Here is a 25,647-nt window from a genome sequence, read left to right on the forward strand (position 1 = left end):
TAAAATCCGCTGACACGATCTGTTCTGCCTGATCGCGTGCAGAATTACTAGTCTGATTCGGCTAAAATTTCGGCAGTCTACGATAATGTACTGCATGATAGTAATTTTCTCTTGTAGCGCCATCAGGCGTGTGACTAAGTTCTTATCGGACCACTCTCGGTACATCAATGTATCAGAAGCATCTTCAACTCCATTACCAAGTAACAATTACATTCCATGTTTATGTATGTATATTCTAAAGTACATACATATGTCACGTCACCACAGTGTTACAGTTAGTTAGGGCGTAAAAATTTACTAATGATTTTCGGCAGTGAAGCGACCCATTGAAGGAGTGCCCTCAGTCAGTTGAGATTTTCTAGCGGGAGGCATATAGTGTGGGTGGTCTGAACTTGGTTAGCTGACACAGGCTACTTGGATTCCTCAATACTCATCAATAACGGCACTGCAAGCGTCAGACTGAGTACAACTAATAGAGTGTGTGCGAGTATGATGGCAGCGCTGGCGGGGTGTTACAGCGGAAATTTATTGTCTTTTACGGCCATGGGCTGTGCTTATCGATTTCCGCAAAGTGATTCGCCTTCATTGCGCTCTTTATTCCTGACATTTTTCACTACATTTATAATGGTTTTTTTTTTATTTTCTTTCGCTGCTGCTTGGCAGCGCCCTGCTGTTTCACCAATTTTGGCGCTACGCCAAGTGGATCAGTCTCGGCCCCATCGCTCGTGGTTTAGTGCTGCTTCTTTAGTTGTTGTCTCTGTACCGGTAATTTGATTGTGTGTGTGTGTTGTTAATTTTGTCGCCTGCGCATTCGTAGCGGCCTTTATCTGCTGTAAATAACGATTATGCTGGGATTTTTTTCAACTACCCTCTTTCGCCCCAACTGTGCAGCGGAAGTCGCTCCATTTTCCTTGCGTTTTTTTTTACTCCGAATCGGTTGTCCGACTTGTCATTCATTGTGCTTGTATCAGCATTGCGGATATACAATCTGGTAGTTCCGTTTTCTTACGCTGTCGCTTGACACAATTTAATAATCACTGCGTGTGGAATCCTTTAATTAAAGACCCAAAAAAATAGCTGACACCAAAAGCGGCATTCAAATCGTTTCATTCGTTTAAAAAAGACACTGCTGTGGTTAAGTTAAATGAGAGGCAATTAATAAGGAATATTTGTAGCTGATTAAGGAGAAAATCCTCTGAGATTAGTTGAGATCATGAAGCAGCTTAATCGAAGCTACCACTTATTTTTAAGTAGAACAATTACTAACAGCAAATTTTCCAACACGTTTATTTTGTAGTTTATGTTCCACTTTTTACATTCTTGTCTTCTTGCCAAAACTGCTTACCAGTTCCGAAATGTTGAGGATATCGATTTTAACTTCTGGTAATGTGGACGAGTGAAATAATAATCAAAATACTGAAATGGAACAAGAAAACTGAATCTAGTTTTAGCTGCCGCAGAGACAGTTCCGACAGACATTCGGTGAAGTATGCATAATGTCAACCTCAATGCTGAAAACTAAGTCAAATAATAGTGAAGCCACTAAAATCTTATCATAGATTTGTAAGCTTATGATCTTCTCATCAGAGCTGCTACAGTGGGAACAGTGTTTCATTGTTTTCCTGGTTCCTTGCTCTTGACATTTCCAGCAGTCACCTCGATCTGTCAGTTCCATTCTGCAGGTGTGTGCCATCAGACTTTGACCAGTGATCACTCTGCGGAGTACTTATACAGACTTCCTTGGTCATTCTAGCATGGTTCCATACTACCTCTATCTATTACTATTCAGAATAGATTCCGTAGAAACGTTATTGAATGTCCCAGAAATGTTCAGGAACACTCCAAGCGTATATTCCGTATAATTAAGAACCATTTCGATATTAAATATCAGTGTATGGAGTGCAGCCTCTACTCATCTGTATTTTGTGTATGCGTATGGTGTTTTGAACAAGATTCCAGGAGGAGCTACGACCCTGATATGCACGTTCAAGATTTTGTCTCACGCTTTTAGCAGGCAGAAAGTTGAGCTTATAGGCCTAAACTCTTTAGAGTAGATTGTGTTTCTCCTGCCTGCCTTCGCTATAAAAACAACCCTGGCCTCTTTCCATGAGTCCGGGACCCAACGCGATTCACCAAGGGTTAAGAGCTACAACTGAGACAAATTTTTAATGAATTTTGTAAATTTTGTTGAAATCGTAATTTTTGATATTCAATAAATACTGAAAATATTTTTCCCAGAAACACCCCAGAATTCATCAAATTTTATGACTACAAAATACTATAAAATTTATAAGCTTATTAACGCCAAGTTCGCTTGAAACGTTAATTCACCAGCTAGTAGGCAATATTAGCTATACTCCATCATAATAGATACAAAATTTCAAAACAGTAACCCGAAAATGGCATATTTAATGAAATGTCACTAAGGGAACTGTCATAAAACCAATACCCCAATATTTAGTTTTAGTATTAAAGTTTAGACACGAACTCATTTCAGTTTGCCACCCTTAAAATTGTAAAATACTCGCGACAAAAGCTAAGCACCCAATAAGTCCGCCTGTTGTCCGCCTGTTGTTTAGACTACGAAAGTATAACCTGTCATAATTTTGTATTGAAGTTGGAGTAAACACTCGTGTTCATATAATGACAAGATTGCATAGGATGGCGAGGAATTATTGTCATTTACCAAAGCTATGCACTACACAAACTTACTACTTAAGGGTGACTGCTGCTAAGCCAACTACGCGCCACTTCTTAACGGCTCCATTAAACACAGACTCGCGCATAACGGTAGAAGCCGAGGAGGTGAGCGAATGGAATTAATGTGTATGATGCGACGTAGCACCTGCTTGTTAATAGCGATGATGAATAATGTAAGGTCCTTAAGGCATTACACGACACAAATATCATGTACGAGTGTGTGTGTGTTTGTTTGTATGTGTAAGCTGGTCGCACAACAAAAGCGGAAATATGTGCGTAGTATGATGGAAGCTCTTCATAAAAGGTTATAAAGTCGCCAATTAGGCCGAGAGAACAGCTTCCTTTTGGTATGTGTCTGAAAGTGAGTTTGTTTGTGTTCAATTTCGTATATGTGTGTGTGTGTTTATGTGCCTCAAACGACCAAACAACCTTTATGGGCTACACGGTGGACTCAATATAAGACTTTATTCAAGTTGATTCGGCGTATGCAGTTCTGAAATGTATGCTCGCAGATACCTTTAAGCACGATACCCTGTAGGAAATTGTGGACTTAAAAAATTTTTCTTCGTAACAGGACAATTTTTTGTGAATAATTTTAATAGTAATTTAAAAATAAATTACAAGAACTATAGTGTCAGTCTTTCTGATTATTGCAGCGTTTTTCAGATCGAGTTTGCTGCCATTACGGTTGTACAACCTATAGATCTAATGATCCAACCTCTTTCAGAGAAGATATATTAGCCTTGAGCTCAAAGACCGCAACCTCGAGGTTATCTAAAAAATTACTAACCTCAATATGCACGGCATCGATTTAATTATTGATAAAAAAAAACTAGATTAGCTCGTAACTTTGACTCAGCAAATGGTAGTCTCTCTCTAGTTTTAGCGGTTCATGGTCATTATCCTTTCGGTGTGTACGTGGTCAGCTTCAAAATCATAACGTTTGCAAGTTGTAGAAGCTGCTTAGAAATTGACTGCTTAGAAACCTTTCAACACTTCCTTCTTGACCGTCGCGCCATGCGCTAAAACACTTGAGATTTCACACCGTCAGACATTCAGGTGAACTAGCGAGCCTTGTCATCACATATAAGATCTTATTAAATTCGTTTTTTTTACTGGTTTCTTAAAGAACTGAATAGCAGTCCACGTGCGATCTTCATCGTGAGGATCAAGCATAGAATCGAACCTTACCTAATCTTACCACAACTTAGAACATGTGCCAAAACTTTGAAGTCGAATCCTTCAAATTCTTCGATAATAACAGGCACTCAAACAAATTCTGGTTTTCGTTGCAAGTGTCAGCTGCGAGCCACTTGTCCAGCAGTTCACAATGTGTAAAGAAGGTAACGTTCCAACATCTCCCTATGTCAGTTGCACGATTTCATTTGATAAACTTTCATATCTTTTATCAGACCGTAGAATTTCATAAGATTTGGAACTATTGTATTACAGAACTGTAAGGAATGCATAAAGACAATTGATGCTTTCTTGATTGTCGGAAAGCCGACATTAAGTAATTGTTTAAATAAAAAAAAAACCAAGAACGCTTGAAGAGTGACACATCATAAATATTTTTTTACGTGGGCTATGAAAATGTTGACTTTTCCCTACTAGTCTGGAACTATAAAAAAGTTATTTAGGGGACACTTCTTTTTACATAAAATAGCTCTATATCCTCTCACCTGCTTTTATGGGGAAGGACAACAACTCAAAATAGTAATGGTGCTAAGAAAACTAAACCAAAACCAGTTCTGAACCAATCAATTTCCCTACAAGGCACCTTCACTCGAGCATATATACTAGGTATGTGTGTTTCTAAGAATACCTTTATGCTGATAAGCTCATTGACGGACTTGTTTGCCACTGTGCTCCATTCCGCGTCACGCTCATAATAAATAATAGACTCTTGAGTACTCGAGTGCATTATGCAGCGTTGTATATTCGCGGCTTGCACCGGGTACTCGCACTCGCACTCAAAGTATGCTACTTAATGTTCTTTCATATTTTTTTTCGAAAATTTTTATACAAAAACTGTATGACTGTATGTACAAGTAAGTGGGCGTGTTTGCGCAAACATATGCTGCTGCCACTTGAAAGCGAAAGCTAATTTCGCGTCATTCAGTCTGAGCGTACAATACCCGAATGCATTCGGCGTTTTTCAACTTTTTGTTAACGCTGATTATTTTATTTCTTTCCTCTTGATTTCTCAGTATTTTGCAGCATTTTATTTTTCATGTGTAAATGTATGTATGACTTTGCTGCGCTCGTTCATCTTAATTTCAAGTATCTGTTCAGTTTAATGTCCCAGAAAAATTCACGCATTCATGTGCCAACATTGAAGTGACTCTTTTGGCACTCCAAGCATAACTGTGTGTGCGTTGTAATACGCGTGTTGGACGGGGTTGTGCGGTGTGTGGTGAGGGTTGCAGTTGGAAGGACACATGCCACATTCGAGTGTGTACTTTAAGATTTTTGCCTCTAATTAAAATTTACAGCTCGGCTAATTAGCGTGTGGCAAGGATGTTTTCGACAACCCATATACACCGCATGGAGTAGATAATAGATGTTGGGTGGGTTTGGCGGCGAGTAATAGGTGTTACAACAGCTAATTACGCAATTCGAGAATTTAACATTACATTTTTCAGCTTTTTTTTTTTTTGTGTGTCATAAAGAATTCAAATATTTTTAAGTTGAAATGCATTTTACAGCATTTTAACTAGTTCGCCAAATTTTTGTGTGAGGTGGGGTTCTTAAAATGGCATGGAGGTAAATTTTATATAAAAATCATAGTCCACAAAAACTCTGTAGAGAAAAAGCTAGAAAACCCCTATTATTTAACTCGTCTCTAAATATTTTCTCCTACTCTCATGAAACCCGGCAATTTGGCAGTCATTAAATCAAAGTAATGTCGATATTAACTTTTATTTTTGTAACAAGCATTCCCATAACAATAGCTGTCTCAAAATTTATGTCGATAGAAAATATGACTTCAAGGTCAAACTAGAGATAGATTGGTATAACCCTTTTTTTGTTTTCTTGAAGTTTGATCTCAATATATCAATTAGTGTATGTTAGACAGCTGTTTGTTTACGACGTTAAAAGTTGTCTGGCGATTCTTACCATGGAAAAAAGTTAACAACGCGTTTGCTTGAAATTTTTTGTTACCAATTAAATTACGGCTACGGAATCATTGAAAATGTTGCAATAGTGTTTTGGAAAGTCTACTTAATAACAAGCACAAGTATTTGAGCGGCACAAAGCATTCAGTGAAGTTCATGAAGTCATCGAAAACTTGTCTAATACAAGTCGTCTATCCACTTTTGGTTAAAGAAACAGAGTTTGAAAATCGTCGCGTTGGCATCAGAGAGATACCAGAGGATCTCAACATCTCTTATGGTTCGACTCAGCATTTTGGTTAATATATAGAGATAACAATATCTGATCACTCTTCTCCTGGGCAATTCAGGCAAAAATTTAAGATGTTTTTAAACTGACATATTACAATATGATATCAATATATTTCAGTGATTTAAAATTGAAAGACGAAGCATTATTGAATCTATGTTTAAGTTCCAATAGAATGGAAATAGACTCGCAGTCAAAAAGAACTCAAAGTATAGCCAAAGGAAGCAAATAAAGCCCAAGATGTGATGTTTCGAACCAGTTGGCTTTATGGCGGAGACCTTCAGAGGACCAACTCTCTACCTTTGACAGAATTCTCGTCACTTGCCGTAGAATTTGGTTGAAAACGGAACACTAAAAGGTCGTCAACATGCACTTCATCAAAGACCAAGATGCTCAAATGGCCGCTCAAATGTTTAAATTGTCTAAAATAGTGATACCCAGAATCTACCAGAGTCGGTTCTCATGGCTTTCAGCATTTTTGCGCCAGTGGTACTATTTTACAACGCATTTTGAAGCATACAAAAGATTGTTGACCTGCTGTTCACGTAGCTTGGAATACGACCGTACTGGTACTAGAATGGCTGAGACTGAACCCGATTTTTAGAAGTCAGGTTTGAGGAGTGGTGAAGAACGTGACTACTCACCAAAATTACCATATTTGGGGAACGAAGAATATATTCGAGCTCCATGAAACCCCTTCCGGTCCGGTCTTTGCTCCAAAATCGTTATTATGACGTATTTATTACAAACAAGAACGGTCGTTAATTTCAGCTACACCGAAGCTATAATACCCTTCATATGTGCACTTTTTAAAGCATAAATGTGTATAAAAAGTTATTCATCTTGATTTTGATCGTAGAAACTGAATGCCAGCTATATGATATAGTGGTCCGAGCTGAACAATTTCTTCGGAGATTTTATGCCAAAATTCTTGAAGATATCTTGTCAAATATAAAAGTTTTCCATACAAGGACTTGAATCGGGCCGGTCAGCTTGTATTGGAGCTATATACTATAGTGGTCCGATATCGGCGGTTCCGATAAATGAGCAGCTTCTTGGTGAGAAAACCATGTGTACATAATTTTCGATATCTCAAAAGCTTAGGGATTTGTGCGCGTATATACAAATGAGCAAACAGGCCGACATACCTACATCGACTCAGCTCTTCACGCTGATCATTTGCATATATACTTTATAGGTTCTCCAACGTTTCCTTTTGGATGTTACAACCATCTTGACCGATGTCAATCGATGGATAGCTCGATTTACTCAATCGTATAAACGTATAGAGAGACAGACTTATGAAGAAACGGCTTTTCTTTATATTTTTTTCAATTTATGACATTGCAAAGATTCATGCAAGCCTTCACGCGATACTCCTGATCTTGCTAGTTCAGAAGATATTTCTGGATTTTATAAAATTTTTCTTGACTTTTAAAGGCATTTAGACCTGAACTTGAACGTCAATGTCCCGACTATTTTGAGGTTAATTTAAGAAATACGTTTACAATATTTTTAACTGATAGAAAGTTGTAGTATTAGTTTTTCTGATAACTTTCATCATCTGACTACTAAACGTTTTAAGATGATATGAAATTAATACAGTCTAAATTTAACAAACTCTTCAAATTTAATAAAAACTACAATAACTTAATAACTTTGGAAATACAGCCGTTTCTAACACACCACATCATTTGGAGTTCAGCATAAACTTTATAAAATTCATTCGCATGGCATAGTTTGCGTGCGTTTTTTCGCGTTTTATTTGCACTTATGATTCATCACATTACCGTCTGGTGTCATTTTCAAAACAACCCTCTAATAATGCAAACTACCCTTGTGCTAAATTCCCCCTTTCAGTTTATTTCAAAACAAGCTTTCATTAATATTTGTAGTTGTTATTTCACATTCAGTCCGTTTCATTATACTTTTTTCCTCCCGTTCACCATACTCTTAGTTTAATAAAATTGCTAAAGAGCGTTAAAATTAAATGCAAAATTCGTGATACGCGTGACAACAAACTACATAACACCCACTCTACGCGATAAATTATTGATTTTGATTGTTGCAATGTCGAGAGAAAAGGGTTCTCAGATGCAGTGCTGTCATGTATACGTAATAATAGCGAACATCCCTCAAGATCTACGCACTTTTCAGAGCTTCAAATTATACTCTACATACTATTTGTGGAAGAATACAATAGCATGACACGCCGATCTCAAAGGGCTTAGATATATATAAGAGAGGCTTTTTCATATGAGATATATATATTTTTTTACGACTATAACCAACTTCGCGTAGTATAGCGTCTTTAAAAATAAGGCATCTGCGTAGAACTTCGGTGCAAATAGGGTTAAAGGAGAGCACACCTGCTGATTATAAATTAACCTAGAGTCCTGAAGGTTTCTTAATATCCAATAACTAATTTTACACCTACTAGTAATAGACGAAAATATATTTTCAATGCAAATTATTTAAAATATAAAATTTCTAGTTGGTGTAGCCAATATCTTATTACTAATTTTAAACTCTGTGAAAAACTACTCGTGAAGCTTATTTCTCAGTTCTAGGCACGACCTAGCTTTTCTGTTTATTTAAGAAATCTGCCGTGAACTTGTACAATAAAAGGAAGAACTTTCAACTTCTTGAAATGACTCCGAAGAGACAATAGGTTTTATGATAAGCTTTCTTTTCTAAAGAAAACTGAGGGGTGACCGCGAAACATTTATCTTGATGTTGATCGAGCCATGGATCGCACTCTAGTTCTTCATAGCATTTTAAACACTACATAGTATCAGCCAATTTGTAGGGAACAAAGATAAATTATTTTGTTCTCGCCCTTCCTTGTATGAGATATTTCCACAGATCTTTTAGAAATTTAGAGAATGAAGTGAGGCAATACAAAACCGTTTCACATCAATAAAAACTTCAGCTGTATCTTCATTCATTCTTCGTCTCTATGTTGAGCACAGACGCGAGATTATAAACAGATTTGCTGGGAGACGATAATAATAATAAGTATCTTGGTCTTAATCAGTGATTCACATTCCTAATTTCGTTCGGTTTTTACTAATTTCCGCCTAGACGTTTCTCTCTTCTCAAGATAATACAAGAAATCATTAACCGTTAAGTATTCCCCTGAAAACCCAAAGGATCTAGTCCAGAATATTTTCATTTCATAAAAATCTTAGTCAGCACTCTAATAGAACTATTAAATGAATTTAATTAATATAAAAAAATTAAAAGTATATTCTTCTCGCTTTTTAGAAATGATACAATTACTAACAACTATTACCAAATGCTAACGAAAATTACAAAAAAAAATCAAAGAAACAAAAATAGAAAACGTCACGGGTAGAAGTCACGTTGCTTATAAAATAATGGTCCCCAAAACAAAAGGCAAATAATCTACAATATGCTTGGCCGTGTTTTGAAATCCGATTCCCGTTTCATCACACGTTAAAAAAAATACCATTGTAAGATTATTAAAACTGAAAAAATCACATATGTATAAAAAAATATCATTTTACACAATTAAGCTGAAAAAATTTGCAAAGGTGTGGATTACGTATGAAAACAACTTAGAAACCAACATACATATACAAATATAAAGAGACATACTTGTATGTAGAAGTACATGTGCATTAGGGTCAAAGGACTTTTGAAGTTAAAACTGTAAATAGGAGATTGATTATTGACAACATTTTTTGAGAGTTTTATTTCAATTAAAACACAAAAATGTTGTTCCGATGTACTTTTTTTGCAATGTCATATTTAACAGTTGATTTGACATCTATCAATATATAAAGTTCTATAATTTTTCAGAAAGCGCAGGCTTAGGAAAATTTTTGAATTACTGGAATCATTAAAAATAGAAAGTGGCTTAGAATAAATATGTGTGGGTCATAATGGTAGCAATAAAGACTATCTGCTGATAATTAGATAGATAGATGAATTTTGCAAGTAGATCTGCGGGAATAACCATTTAAAAAAACTACCATAATTTGTTGTTCAAACCACCCTAATTTAAATATCTGTATATCTTAATATGTGTTCGCGTAATAAAACAAATACATAAGCTCATTTAAATTTGATACCTCCTCTGTGTATTTGTTGTGCAAGTGTGAAAATTCTAATTGAATTTTGACAGCTTCCAATACAATAAAATTATCATAAGTGCTGGGATACACATAGATATATGTACCTCGATATACATTATATATTTGGGATCAAAAAAATTATTCAATACATCACAGTACAGTTAAATTTTGATCTCATCTCATTTGGTGAACATTCTGCCTTAAATTAATAAGGCAATTCCAATATTGGATAAGGAGCTTTTGAATTTGGAACTAGTTATCATCTAATATGCTTAGCCTTTCCCACGCAGTTTTGAAAATAGAAAGGAATTTAATTTTCAACTAAAATTGAGACTAGGCACTATTAAATAAAATATATAATTTTCTTAAATATGTATATAGATTATCGTACTTTTATATTTTAAAATATGATCACTCAAAAAAAAAATCGTCGAAGTTTTACTCTGCCATAAACCCCTCTCTTGGAATATCTGAGTGACAATATTTGTGGTATAAACTGACTAACCTTTGCGGCATGAGAATATAGAACAGAGACATATTGCAAAATCAAACTAATTGTCAGATATCCCGAAATATTTAATAACTTTCATAACTATAGTTAAAGAGAATTTCTAAACTTCTTATATATAACTTTACCGAAATCCTTAAAATTTAGTTAGAAAAATTATTTTTATTAAAATGCAACTCATCCAGGCAAATGTCAATATTTGACAGCAGACAAAGTTTTACCCTGCCATCACTTATGTATGTAAACCCGTTAACCCCCGTAACCTCTTTTAACTTCACGACAAATCAAAATAAACAACAACACTTACCGATGCGCTCACTCTCCCTACAGTAGGGAAGCAACAACAATAATATTTCAGTGTCACGAACAGATGCCGGCCGGCGGCTACACGACATGTCGCGGTTTTAGCGAGGGTTGTTCTTCCTTTGTGAATATGTATGCATGTGTAAGTGATTATGTAGATTGCTATGCCGACGACCTTTTGCAAGACGCTTTCGCTAGTTTCAGCGCTGCTTTTCAGTTTGCGAGCGGCAGTTTTTCAAAGCGCACTAGCACTAGTTACTAATTATTTACGACGCTCGATTCTCGATTTTTTGTTGCGTTATTTAATTTTTAGTTGTGCCCTCGCGCTGTGCTGCAGTGTATTTATTTATTTATGTGCGTGCACGAAGTCTGGTGTAAAACGGAAAACACGTGTACAAAACGAAAATATAAATCTTTTTTGTTGTTTTAGTGCAATAATAATAATAAAAGTGAATGTTATTTCATGTAGTTATTATAAAATTAATTAATTAAGAAGAAAATTAAATTATTTTTTTTGTTGGTGATAATTTCGATTTGACAGCTGTTATGTTTGTTATGCCACGTTTCCACGCCAAATACGCGAATTTCGGCAATAATGTGGTGAGTTCATAGTAGTGTGTAGAACTGAAGGATTGAAGTTTGATGTTCAGTTAATATATTGAAAAATATATAGACATGTATAATGTTAACCCGATGGTAGAACTATTATGGGTATATTAGGTTTATACCGATTTTACTTTTCGAATTCAACTAAAGTATTCTGAGAACTTTCCACCAAATATTTATTAAAATAACCCACATAATTGGCAATTTACTCACTACTGTTGGAGTCTTGAGTAATTTATCGACCGATTTCACTCATTTTCAGTATCAAACTATCGTACAACCAATATAAGTTAGTTGTTACATACTGGCTGATATGTATACCATATATGATATGGTACAACGGAAGTTCGAAAGCCATTATATTAGGTACATATATGAGGATTACGGGTATTATTGTTCGAATTTATCCATTTTTAGTAACATACCATACTATTACGGGAACAATATGTGCACTTAAATTCATTAAGAAATTTACAGATTGACCTATGCACATTTTCGGTATAAAATCAATAATGGGCTTTGCGATTTACATTATATGAGCTTGAAAGTTATAACTCGATTCGATAATTTTTTGATAAAATGTTCTAGACTTTGAGAAAACTTCTTATTTTAATTCTTTTTTTATTTTTTGAGATAAAGAATCTTAGGGAATTTGATATAATGTATAAACTGTAATATTTGTATGGGAGCTGGACGTGGATATTTTCCTATTTCACTTATTTTTAATCTATGACAATAGATATTAGAAAGCAGTGTACTTTAAATATTTTAGAGTGCCTGCCCCACCCACTTAATAGTTTTTCAATTAACGTTATTTTGTTGGCGTAGCCGATGTCGATTTCTGATTACTTAGATATTTATAACCATTAATCTATCTCGATTTGCTTTAGGTTTTACAAACAACCGTTATCGAAATATTCACGATATATTAATTCAATCATCAGTTGTTCTGCTCTGATCACTATGGCATATACATATTTATCTAGCTGCCTTATAAACTGATGTCTTTACGAAATTTGGCATGGATTATTTTCCAACTCAACAGTGAATTTTCGAAGAAATTGTCTAGATCGGATCCCTATTGCCTACAGCTGTCATACAAGCTGACCGCTCAAAATCAAGTCCTTGTATGGAAAACTTTTGTGTTTAACAAGATATCTGCACGAAGTTGTCCGTAGATTATTATGCAGAGTATTCCTACAATCTCTAATGAAATTGTTCAGATCAGACAACTATAGCATATACCTGTCATACAAACTGACCGACCGAACTTAAGTCCTTGTATGGAAAACTTTTTTAATTGACAAAATATCTTCACAAAACTTAGCTTGGATTATTAATCGAAGCAATACTATAAAATCCGAACAAATTGTTCAGATCGGACCACTATAGCATATACCTGTCATACAAATTGATCGCTCAAATTCAAGATAGCGAACTTTTTTAACCCTTTATATTATAAGAAATACACCTGTGCAGGACATTTTGTTAGAGCTTCGGTGCAGCCGAAGTTAAAGTTGTTCCTTTTTTTATTTATTTTATTTTTTATTTATTTTATTTTTTTTTATTAATTTATTTTTTATTTTTTGTTTAATTCATAATTGTGGTCACTTTAAATGATTTTGCAAATATTTCGTATTCGAGCTCATGCATAAAACAATTAAATAATAATCAACGCTTTGACAGTTGTGGCTCTCCACTGCTCCCCAACGCTCTGCATAAATGTCAGCACAGCCACAATAAATGTACAGAACTCATAATTCATTTTCATAAATCCCGAACAGTCAGTCATTTGTAGACACTCTTACACATGCATATTTAACAAAAATACAAAAACAAAAAACAACAAATGTTTCGTGCAATTCATCTGCGGCTTTACAATTCATAGACTCACCACCACCCAGTGATTTTAATGCTAATGCTTAATGTTAATTAAATATTACGCATGTTCATATTTTCGGAAAATCTCCACCTCATATTTTCCACCTAAAGCCCAAGTTAAGCCGAATCTACTGAAGTTGAACGGCGACTATGTGCAACAACAAGTATAAAATTTAAGCGCTTCCGCTGTGGTAGATTCAACGAACCAAGCAACCTGCCAAACAACCACCTTGGCACCCACACACCAAAAGAACAACAAATAAATATAAAAAATGTCTTACTGTGCATACACCCCGCCCCGCATTGCAATTGCATTCGCCGACGCACGTGCACATGCCACACGCAAGCGGATATAGCCACTGCCGCCACCTCCAGCCTCGTGTTTCCTTTCCCCCGGCTTCGTTTGCTTTCCGCCTTGTCTTGTTGTTGGCCAAAGTCAGCGAAGCCAAGTTGGCGCTCTAGCGGGTTTATGTAATATCCAATGCTTACCACCCGCCCATGTGTCTTCTAGCTTGCGCCTGAGCTGTGTGGTATGCTCGGGGCTTTGTCAAAACATGGCATTATGTTCGCACCAATGCAACATGTTGCCAGGATTTGTTTTGTTAATTCGTGCAACTGTTTGAAAATTGCCAACAACCCTTGCGTGTGGCATTCAAATTTCTACAAACTCCCAAAAAAATGTTTTTTGTTATTGTATTACTACGCCAACAACATAAACAATATCACAAGGGGCATCGACAAATGACATCCCCTGTTGCTTTATATTACACAAGTGCTTGTGCGTCTACTATGAAGTCCATTTGAATACTCATCAAATTGATATTTATGCAGATGCACACACACTGTTTCTCACTCTCTCTCTCTCTCAGTCTCGTTCAAACGACACACATTCCCTGCACTTCAACACACGTGCTTAAAGAAACTTTCGGCACAGACGCCTGACGGACTGGCTGTCCGGTCCACAGGATATGCTCAACTGACACTTGTAATTTATTTTAATTTATCTTTAACTCTACTCCTCTCCCCCGCAGTAAAGTGAATACTCATGTTTTGCCACCATCGCAGTTATCGGTTATGATTTCGACATAGAATACGTCAGCTTATAGCTCATATGATTCATTTATGCTAATTATGACAGCGTGCAACCGACAAGTCGTCGTGGTAACTGTGCCTATTTGAACGAATGACAATGCGGAATTTCTCAAAATCTCGCTGATTTGTTTTCGACAACTGCGCCCCCAGTGGGGTCCACAGCGCTAACTCACTAGATGAAAGCGTAACTGGCTGGTGGTGGCTTTGCGTTTTGGGGTTGTTCAGATACTGGGGTATATAAATTTTTATTGCTTCTAGCTATTTTTTAAGCTATTCAATTATGCGTATATTTCTAATGATAAATTGTTGCAAAATGTTTTGCATTTAACTTCGCAATTCAAATATTCAAATGAAGTGCTTGCCTACGCCTGTAAAACTTAGGTGGGCGGTGGCTTTAGTTTGTTGTTTGTGTTTGTCGCGGAGTTACGATGAGTATTACGCATAGCTTTCCTTTTTATTAATTTGAAACTGGAAAAATCTACAGGTTTATTAAACTTAATAAACCTTAACCGATTATAGATGCTCACTCATCCTTTAGTTTAACTTCTATTGGGAAGATCCACCAATCCTAAACGTGTGATAGTATTGGAAAGCCTTATATGTACATATTAGCAATTTCTGAAAATATTTGAGTTTTTTATTCTGGAATCGTCAAAACAAGTATCAATTGGGAGGATTTTATATGTTCTTTATAATAAAGCTACCTAAAGTTCTCTTTATGCGGGTCGATCCGTTTCTCTCTTTCCGTTGCTTTTGCCACAAATTTGTCGACATTATTTGATTTCGTAAGTTGACTCCCGATCTTTTCACTGCATTTCACAAATACGCGATTTCAAGAATACCAACGTAAAAAAGCCTGGAGCGATAGAATCGAACCATATAAATTACCCCATGATAGTTGAATCTATGGAACCGGAACGGACCCAGATTTTTATCACGCTAAAAACTGTCAACTGGGCACAATTATTAAAATTGCTTTTTGAATTGACTTTTTACGCTACAACAGCAACTAAGATAAATCCCCAAATAGATAGGTTAAGCCACCTTGAAATATAGTCGTTAGAATTTATTATATATATTTAAGAAGAAGAAGAGGAAAGTTGTTAAGTCAAGTTCTATGGCGCTTGCCATCCAGGTATGCGTTTCACCAGCAGTCTTTTTAGTGTTAGTGCTGATAACACCTTCACCGTAATCATTACGTAATGGAATAACTTCCAGCCGGTACACAGATTTTAGTATCCTAGTAGTGTAACATAAATATCAAAAAGTAATATAGGTCTCATCACTCATGGTGATTTTTTTATAAAAATATTTTAACCGCATAATGCTCTCCAGCACTTTTAGGGTTAGGTTAGTTTAGATGTTGTTGTTGTTGTTGTAGCGGCAGAATTAGTTTAGATAATGCTGGCCGGTTGTCATGCCATACATAGACTTACTGGCCCTTAATGCCAGATCGAGGTTCAGTTTAATTCGAGCTGAAGGATTCGTCTTACAGAACATCAACGCTTTTTGCGAACTTTAAGAGATGTTTGATATCTAATTTTTATACTTCTACTAATCTCTTGAACTGCAAAACTCTTAGAAAAGGTACACATATTAGTTTTTCAACAAAATTATATACGGAATATCTCAAAACCCGATTTGTACTAATTCGCGTAGCCCTTTGATTGATAGATGATCCCTTAAGGGAGTTTTCTAGTAAAGATGCATGTATTTCAGGTAATTTTGTCGTAAAAAGAGGCAATTAATATTTTTACCATACATTTAATTATTAGTTATTTATTAACATTATAAAATTCCAGAAAAAAAAAATCAAAACAAAAAAATTAAAAATTTCAAAAATTATCAGCTGATAAATTGGCACGTAACCATATTCACAGTTTCAACACCCTCTTAGCAATCTGAAACCAAAAAAAAATGTATTCTTCTAGAATATTGTCGCAATGTCTGATTCTATGGAAAGAGGGAAAGGTTGGAAAACAATTTCACGAAATGGCGACTGCCTTAAAAAAAACAATTTTTGTACCACTTTTTTGATTGTTTCGAATATTTTAAAAAGAGTAAAAATGTAAATTTGGGAATATGAATAGTTTCAGACATAGACAAGTCTATAAAGAAAACCTAAATCAGTCCCATCGAACTAGATAAATCGTAGGTATCGTTTTAAAAAAGACAGTATCGTTTAGAGAAAAACGCGTTTAAAGTTTCAGTTCCGGCCGAACCAGTTTGAATGCCGGGTCAACAAAATACCTATATCTCTGAAAACAATTTGAATTTTGAAAAATGTTCTTGTAGACATATTCTTGAATAGTTAAGCTTTGAAAATATATAAAAAAAGTCGATTTTTTATTATTTCTAGACTAGAGTACCCCTATATATTTGATTTTTTTATATCGATATTGAAAATGTGGCTAAGGTTGCATTTATATAAGTATGCTCTGAGGATACTGATAAATTTTTAAGGGCCTGTTATTTCAAATAGAAATACTAGAAAAACCAAAAAAAAAAAAAAATCGTAGTTAATCTTAATTAAATGTATAATTTTTCTCAAATCTCAAATAAATTTTCCACATAAAGTGCAGCCCCGTGCCCCAGCATGCATGCGGTATACCCTTATGGCTCTCTATATAATACGCATATTTATAAGCTTGTTTTTCGGTGATTATAGCCAAGCAAATCTCAAAAACTGCACCCAAGATACCATTTAGAAAATAAATATCACTACAACAACTTCATAGCGAGATTAGGCTGAAGAAGTAAGAACACAAACGCTAAAGAACAAAATGCCACAAAATCGCTGGGACGACCTCCAGCATTCTGGCTTGCCAACTCGCCTGTCATGTCATGTCAAACGAACATGTCATTTGCTTAGCTACTGTCTTGTGTCTAATCCCATTGCTGTGGCGGCTGCACCCACACCGAAAGTGCGGCGCCACCATTGCTACCCCAACCGCTGAGACCTGGCGCCAATCACACGACCAACAAGAGATTATCAGCCCAGCAACAGCAAAAACAAAGATTTATGTGTATATGTGTGTGTAAATACAGCAACTTCCACCTTAAGAACAACAAAGTGCTAAAATAATGCAAGAAAAACGCTTAGCAGAGAAGCGCTTGACAATTGGCACTTGACGGCAGCTAGTCTAGAGTGTCGTGCAAGAATTTAACGACAATGATTTTTGATGACTTTCCTTTGCTGGCTGCCACTTGTGATATTGGCTTATTGCTTATTTTATATTTACATACATGCTTACACACTTACATATGTACATACATTATTCTATTTTGTTAAACGTCGCTGGTCAGCAGTTTGTTCGTGTGTGTGTGGTATCTGTAATCATATGCGTCTACAGTAGCATTTTCTTTTATTTTAATATCTGACTTCCGCTTGATTAAGCACTCTTACTCACTTACTACACGCATAAATACATATTAATGGCATTACGCATTCACTCAACCGCTTGACAACTTATACACATCAATATGAGTGCTATTTATAAATTTACATATGTATATGTATGTAAGTCTCTACATACAAGTATATACATATAAATACAGATATATCAGAAGGAAGTCAGTGTTTCCCAATCATTTGCTTCATATTAATTTCATAGCAGAACTTTTGGTGTGCTCATAGAAATTTTGCAAGTTAGAACTATTTGCTATAAATTTAACGATTATAGGTATGAATTTAATACATTAATGCATTATTTTCTTGGCATTTCAAAGAGTTTAGAACCTTTAATCCCGGATCGCCATAAAATTTGTTTAGGAAAGTCAATAAAAGCTTCAGCAGAAGCAAATGCTTTCCTAATATCAATTAAATTGGTCATGAGATCTTTGTAGATCCAATCATCACTTCACCAATGGATATAAGAATGGCTACGCTAACGGCCATGCCTTCAAAGAAGGCGATGGTGTGCTATCCACTAACGATGCTATACTCTTATAGATCTTTGTAGATTTGTCGAATCATAGGCTTCAGTAACCTTAAAAATATTAAAATAAGGAAAAACTTTTAACTTCGGTTGCAAGTTAAAATAAAAAAGTTTTCACTCATGAACTTTATTTGTATCAGTTAGTTTGTATGGCAGCTACATATGTATATGCTGTAGTGGTCCGATCTGAACAATTTGTTCAGAGAATAAGCTATGTCAAATTTCGTGAAGTAAAATGGTTTTCCATACAAGGACTTGTTCGGTCAGTTTGTATGACAGCTATATGCTATAGTTTTTCGATATCGGCGGTTCCGACAAATGAACATCATTTTGGGGAAAAAGGACGAGTACAAAATTTCAGTGCGATATTTCAAAAACTGAGCGACTAGTATATATAGACAGACGGAGATGGCTAAACCGACTCAGTTCGTCAGGCTGATCATTTATATATATATTTATACATATATATTTTATGGGGTATCCGACGTTTCCTTCTAGATGTTACAAACTTTGTGTACAAACCTTGTTGAGGGCATAATAATAGTGACTAAAACATCAATTTCTCTCGTTAGCTAAATCTATAATCTTCTGTATTCTATTATCTATTACTATCTTCTATTCTTGTTCCACGAATTGATGGTCATGAAAATGAGGAAGATTCTTTAACACGAGTGTATAGAAAGAAAATTCACACAGCAGTCTTTTGAGCGAGAGTGCTTAATGGTAATGCAGGACTAAAATATATCTCGAAAATGTGTCTCGAAATTTGGTATCTTAAAATATACACAAATATTTGTTCGTTTGTTTTACACTCCTTGACAATGTTACCCTCAACCGTACAAAAAACTACTTTGCTGCATCTTAATTAGGCACGAAGTCTGAATAAGAACATATTTAGCTACATTGGAGAGTGTAGAGTTTTTCAAAATATAATATTAATTACCAGCCATGTATTTTAGGAAAACCTTACAGTTCGGTCTGTTGTGATTCGAAAATTTGGACACTGAAATATGAGCGATATATGTACTTTCGTTTGATCCTAAATATATTCACTAAAAAAGGTGAGATGTAAGATGGACCAAATACCATACTGTTTACGGCCCAAATACCGGACTATCAATCGCAAATGGCAATTAGAAAGCTCTACGGCTCTTTCCAGTTATGAACAGACAGACAGAATAATATCAGACCAAACTAACACATTCAAACTGTATAACTCTGAAACCTTATGAGTAGAAAGGAATGAACGTACACAAGAGTTTCGGTGAAATTTGTCAAATATCTGGTAGAGCTCTTAGATAATTTACCAGTGATTTAACCGAAAGTTTGCTGATGGTTGGCAGTTATGTTCCTTCAAAATATTCCAAAATGGTAAAGAATATAGAATATATTTTCATTGAACAGTGTAATACTATTCGCAGTAATCAAAGAGTAGTTAACTTAAAATTTTGCATTAATAAATTGTCTATGCCTCCCACATTGAGCTTAAATAAATTTTGAATTTTTGTAGTATTTATTTAATTTTACTTAAATTTGTATAGCTTTATAAATGTTTATCACCATATTTGTTATGTCGATGAATGTGCAATTATTTATTTGCCATACATATTTATTTTATTTGCGTGTGAATGTTGCCTTTCCATTATTTGCGAATTCAGGGGAACGAAGTGTTGATGGGAATTTTTTCACAGGCCACGTCATGGCAATCGATAATAAATATCAGCATAAATATATGCTATATACATAAAAAGTAATAATATACATTAAACCTATATGTATTATTGTATTGTATTGTACATATTTATTAAAGTTGTTGTTCAGAATCTTTACTAAAAATGAAACAAAGAAGAAAAAAATCCCAACCGTTTAATTCGCAATTTAATCTCTTCCGTAAGAATTTTAAAACTGTGCGATAAAACTACAACTGCCTTAGTCAGCATGCAGAAATTTTTGTTTCTGCAAATATATATTTTATAAATTTATTAAAACGCCTAATAATAGATAATAGAAAATAAACTTCTGAATCCAAAAATGATGTCACTATTCTTACATTTCCTTGGTCTTATTGTTCTGAGAACATATTGTTCAGATTAGACCACTATAGCATATAGCTGCAAACTACAAACTAACTGATCAAAATCAAGATAAATATAAATCAAGAAATATATACCCTTTTATGCTATAAAAAATGCCACTGTGAAGGGTAGTATAGCTTCGGTGCAGCCGAAGTTAACGTATTTTCTTATTTTTATTAAGAGATGTGTTGAAAAGTTGGTATTGCTTAAATGAAAAATAAGTTTTTAGCAAAATAATTCGATTTTATTATCCTTATTGAATCCTTCAACTTTTTGATACCATTCTTCATTCTTTCTGCTTGTATTTGTTTGAAAATAGGCTTCGGTCTCAACAATTACCTATTCATTGGCGCAAAATTTCATTGGAGCGAGAACGTTGTGTCTTTTGGAGATTAAGTCGTTCATTTCTATAGATTTTGTGAATTTCATTATGTTCATTAATTTAAAAAAAAAATCAAATAAAAATCTTTACATAAAGAGTTGCACAAATGCAGACAATGCAACTATTTATATACCTTTAAATGCAGTTGAAATTTTTGTCCAAAAACATTTATGACCAACCAAGTGCTTGTCACAATTGTCATGACACGGAACTATCACAAAATTCAAAACATTCAATCTTAAAAGGTTTTTCCGAGTCATAAATTTGATTTCAAAGCACTGTCCTCTGCCGTTAAGTGTTTTAGAATTTTCATTTTAAATTTTATACTTGTTTTTTAGCGCTCGTAAATGTCAATCAAATTGACATTTTTGACCACAGTCAAGCTAGCATAGATATGTGTTTACATTTTTTAATGTAATTTTGAATTGATATGCGCACTTAAAGTTATGTAAATGTCTTTCGTCTGTGCTCGTCTGTGTGAATGTATGTACATCTTATGCTCGTGTAAAACTGTAAATAATTACAGTCTTTACATTGCATATCATCAGCTTTTTATTGCTTACCAATCGCGGTGTCGCATTTTATGATTATTTCCAATACTTTGTGATTACAATTCTAAATCTCTAATAATCACATTTTAAACTCAAATCATTTTTATTTTTACTTACTCATTACAGAGTCATTGTGTGTCGCCAACGTTCGAGAAAGAGTTGCGAGAGCAATTGGATAAGTAAGTTTTTATTGCTTAATAAATATAAATAGAAATGTTGTATAATTTGATAGCATAAGTCTCTTTTTTATATACTATATGAACATACAATAAATATTTGAAAAGTGCAAGATTCAAAAGAATTATATTTAATTATCTTATTTCTTTATTACTTACATATATTCTAGAAATAAAAAAATATGCTTGAGACAATCATAAGAACAACTTAGATTGTAATGGTAGGCATATATGTATGTACTTAGTCTTGCCATAAATTCTGTTACAAAGTTTACAATTTAAAAGAAAAACTGTTCACGAAGGTATTCGCAGAAATTACCATAAAAAAACAGAAAACTATGTCAAGAGAAATGAATATATTGACTAGATCAATCAAGATTTATTCGAGATGATCTTCACCTGAAAGCCTATCGTCGGTCAAATGGACATCTTCTTACAACGCGCTTAAAGCAAATAAAGCTCATCAGATGTAGAGGGCTTCTTCAGTGGCAATATACATTTTACAGATGAATATTTTTTTTACTGTATGAGAAAGTTTTTAATAAACAAAACGACAAAATCTATGCAAAAACTTCCAAAGATGCAAAAAATGTTATAACAAGGCTTAAATGTGTTACAAAAGTGTACCAGCTTTAACGCATTTTTTCATAGAAGTGAAGAGGTATAACGCCATTACAGCAGCTGGATAACGTGGTAAAGCAGTTAAGCACTACTCTCTTTGAAGAGGAGCATTGGATCTTCTAGGAAAGATTTTGCTCCAGTTCACAAGGCAAAAGCAAAACCAATCCAGCAGTGGCTTAAAATCAATATTCCCGGCTTCATAGCTGCAGATGATTAGCCGTTTGAAAGTCCAGATTTGAATCCATTGGTCTACAGTTTGTGGTCACAATTGGAGAACATGGCCTGTCGAATACCCCACAAGAATTTCGAGAGTCTCAAAAATCTTTGGTTCGAGCGACGTTGTCAATACCACTAGAAACTGTGCGTGCTACAATTGATAAATGGCAGAATCCTTTGAGGGCTTGTGGGAAACCAAAATGTTATCAAAAAGAGTTTTATAGTTTCATTTTTACAATGGCCTGAACTTGTAACATAACTTATGGCATTACTAAGTAGTTATATAAATAGTTTTTTTAAACGATGTACATTTCGCTGCAAGGCTGCAAAGTTTGCCACGAAGTTTGTATATGGATCATTCCATCGAAAATTTACATTCAAACATTTTTTTCGTGCGAAACATATTTTTTTGTTTTCTTTGAGGCAAAATATTGGACAAGTATTTTTTCATTTCGACTCAATATGAAAAATTTTAAAGTTATGAATTTTCAAAATTTGAACTTTTAAAAAAAGTACCTTTCAACATTTGCGCATACGAAGAAAGGTATTTCATTATAAAAACAACTAGCCGACCTATTTTTTACGATTTTTTCTCAGCTTTCCAATGCGATATATGATTAATTTTTCGAGTATTCATAAGGTACATTTTTATACACAAATAATTTTTTTTTTTTTATTTGGAACTATTTCTATCCAGTTTTTTTTTAATGGAAAATGTACATTAGGTACATCGATCAGAATTTTTGTTGCTTATAGCTCTGTACCATATAATATGATCGGGAAAGCTCGTAGCTAGTATTTTAAAGCAATGTTCAACACTGGGAATTTTTTAATGTTGATACTGGTATTAACGTTTAACTTATTATTATTACAAATTTGCATATATTATTTCAAGAAAAGAAATCAAGTGCCTCTAATGGGATATACTTATAGAATTAAGTAGAAAATTGGGAAAACACTGAAATTTAATTTTTATAATATCACCCTCTGTAAGTAGAACTATTGCGGTGCTTAGCATCATTAACAGCTATGGTTCATGTGCTTCAGTTATCATTAAGATGACGTAAGAATTTTTTTATAGTTCGAACTAGTAGTAGTAGTCAAGAATTTTACAGTTTTCCAGAGCAAATAAAAAATGAAATTTAGCGAAATATTTAGAAGCATAAAACTATGTTATTATTCGAGACTAAGCATGCATCACATTCAGCTTTAGCGAGCTATAGTATGTCCGATCTATAATTAGACTCGCATATAGCTTTTTTACCTTCCAATAAATGTAGAATGTGAATAACTGAACCACAATTTCCCTCCCATTTCTAATCAAGAAAATCGTCTTCATAGTTCGAATTGTCCTGCTGGCAGTTATTTAACGGTATTACCAACAAATCTCAATTATAGCTCCAATGGATTTTCAATGCAATTACGCTTAATTTTATTGGAATCTCAGCATATTTACTGCGAAAAACTGCAAAAGCTATAAAACTTCAAAACTCCAAGCTTCAAACTCACCAAGCATATGCAGGTATTACCAATTCAAACTTTTCGCCAACGAATTATAATCAAAAATTTCACCAAATCGTACATAATATATATATTAATGATACTTGTGTATGTGAATTGTTTATGTGTCGAATACAATTTTCGCAATTACCAAATTACCCAACTGACCTATGCCTCATCCGCTCGCATCGAATATTCTACGAAATACTGTTGGTGCCACGAAATAAAAAGTTCGTAGTGGCTTCCGCCCTCAGGACTGCATTTGACCTGCTATTTAAGCAAATTCAACACTTAACAACAGCGCAAAGTACCCTTTAGGGTTGTCCAAAAATGGGTATAACCTACAATATCTACACACATATGGTACACACATACTCGATCCCGAAACTTATAACTACAACGTAATTACATGAGAAAATTCATCATATAAGTGCTTATGGTGCGGTTATTTACGGTGCTTTTCCTCATGTAAGTAATCGGAGTATAAATGTATGTGCATACGCGCGTATATGAACATCTAAGTGTGTGTATGTGCCCATATGAGCACCCACATTTGGGACCGCAAAATTCGGAAATTGCACTGCTAGTTACCCTGTAAAAAGCAGCAATGTGCCTATTTGTGCAAATATGTATTTATAAATACATACAAGTACGAACACACATACAAACATGCAGGCATTTTCATGTGATTTTACTGCTCTATCTAACCTCTTTAGGGCAATTTTAAATTGTTGAGCCGCCCAAATAGTGGCACAGTAGCATTTATTACAGTTGGATTTAGTCACACATATGCACATACACACGTATATACATATGAAGATTTATATTTGCTAAAGTGTAAACTTATGCCTACAAACTAAATTATCAGCTCCATCTCTTGGGTTCTATGCAGTTTACTACTGTTTTGTGTGCTTTATTACCAACGGCGTATGCCAAGTAAATACTTTTGTACATATGTACATACATACATACATGTTTGTGCAAGTAAGTGTGGCATACACTATTGCCTTAGGCTTAGAAACATATAATTTCGTCAATTTAATGGGCGTTTTGTTGCGTAAAACTTTCAACCACATTTGCTGTGCTTATCTTTCAAAACTTAAATAAAGTTCAAAATTGAAATTCTGGAGTAAATTGAGCAAAATTTCTCAAATTTCTTTTTTTTCGATAAAAAATTATTATATAATAATTTGAGCGTTTCTGAAAAACAGCATGGCAATGAGCGTTGCAAATAATGCATTAAAATTAAAGAAATAAATAGTCTTGAAAATCTTACTTAAAAACAAGAAAACACGTTAACTTCGGTTGCACCGAAGCTACTTATAATACTCTTTACAAATACAAAGGCTCTTTACAAGAACTCAATTCTGATCGTTCAATTTGTATGCCTTATATAATAACTCGTGCCTAATTTCGTGAAGATATCTCGTCAAATAAAAAAGTTTTCCATTTCCATTTTCCAATTCATATAATAAAATAAAAAAATGAAACTCTCGATAATATTGTAGTATGTCTTTGTGTCAAAAATGGGTTGAATCGAATCAATACTTCCTTCAATATAAAATTTTGCCAACACCTGAAGTAATTTCCCGG

At 34.4% G+C, this 25,647-nt stretch overlaps 1 protein-coding gene across 3 annotated transcripts in view; it reads left to right on the top strand.

The window, feature by feature from the left end:
• The window catches only part of LOC106621310 (uro-adherence factor A), a 135,085-nt gene that overhangs the window by 97,077 nt on the left and 12,361 nt on the right, over window positions 1-25,647 (top strand). For 2 of the 3 annotated variants that reach the window (XM_036363233.2, XM_036363234.2), the window contains one exon: window positions 21,668-21,720. In XM_036363233.2, the coding sequence (XP_036219126.2) occupies window positions 21,668-21,720 (53 nt within the window). Of the gene's footprint in view, window positions 1-11,278; window positions 11,617-21,667; window positions 21,721-25,647 lie in introns of those variants that run through there. The other variant, XM_036363235.2, reaches the window with a different exon arrangement.

The sequence above is a fragment of the Bactrocera oleae genome, chromosome 4 (genome assembly GCF_042242935.1).
Source record: "Bactrocera oleae isolate idBacOlea1 chromosome 4, idBacOlea1, whole genome shotgun sequence".
Classification (NCBI taxonomy): Eukaryota; Metazoa; Arthropoda; class Insecta; order Diptera; family Tephritidae; genus Bactrocera; species Bactrocera oleae.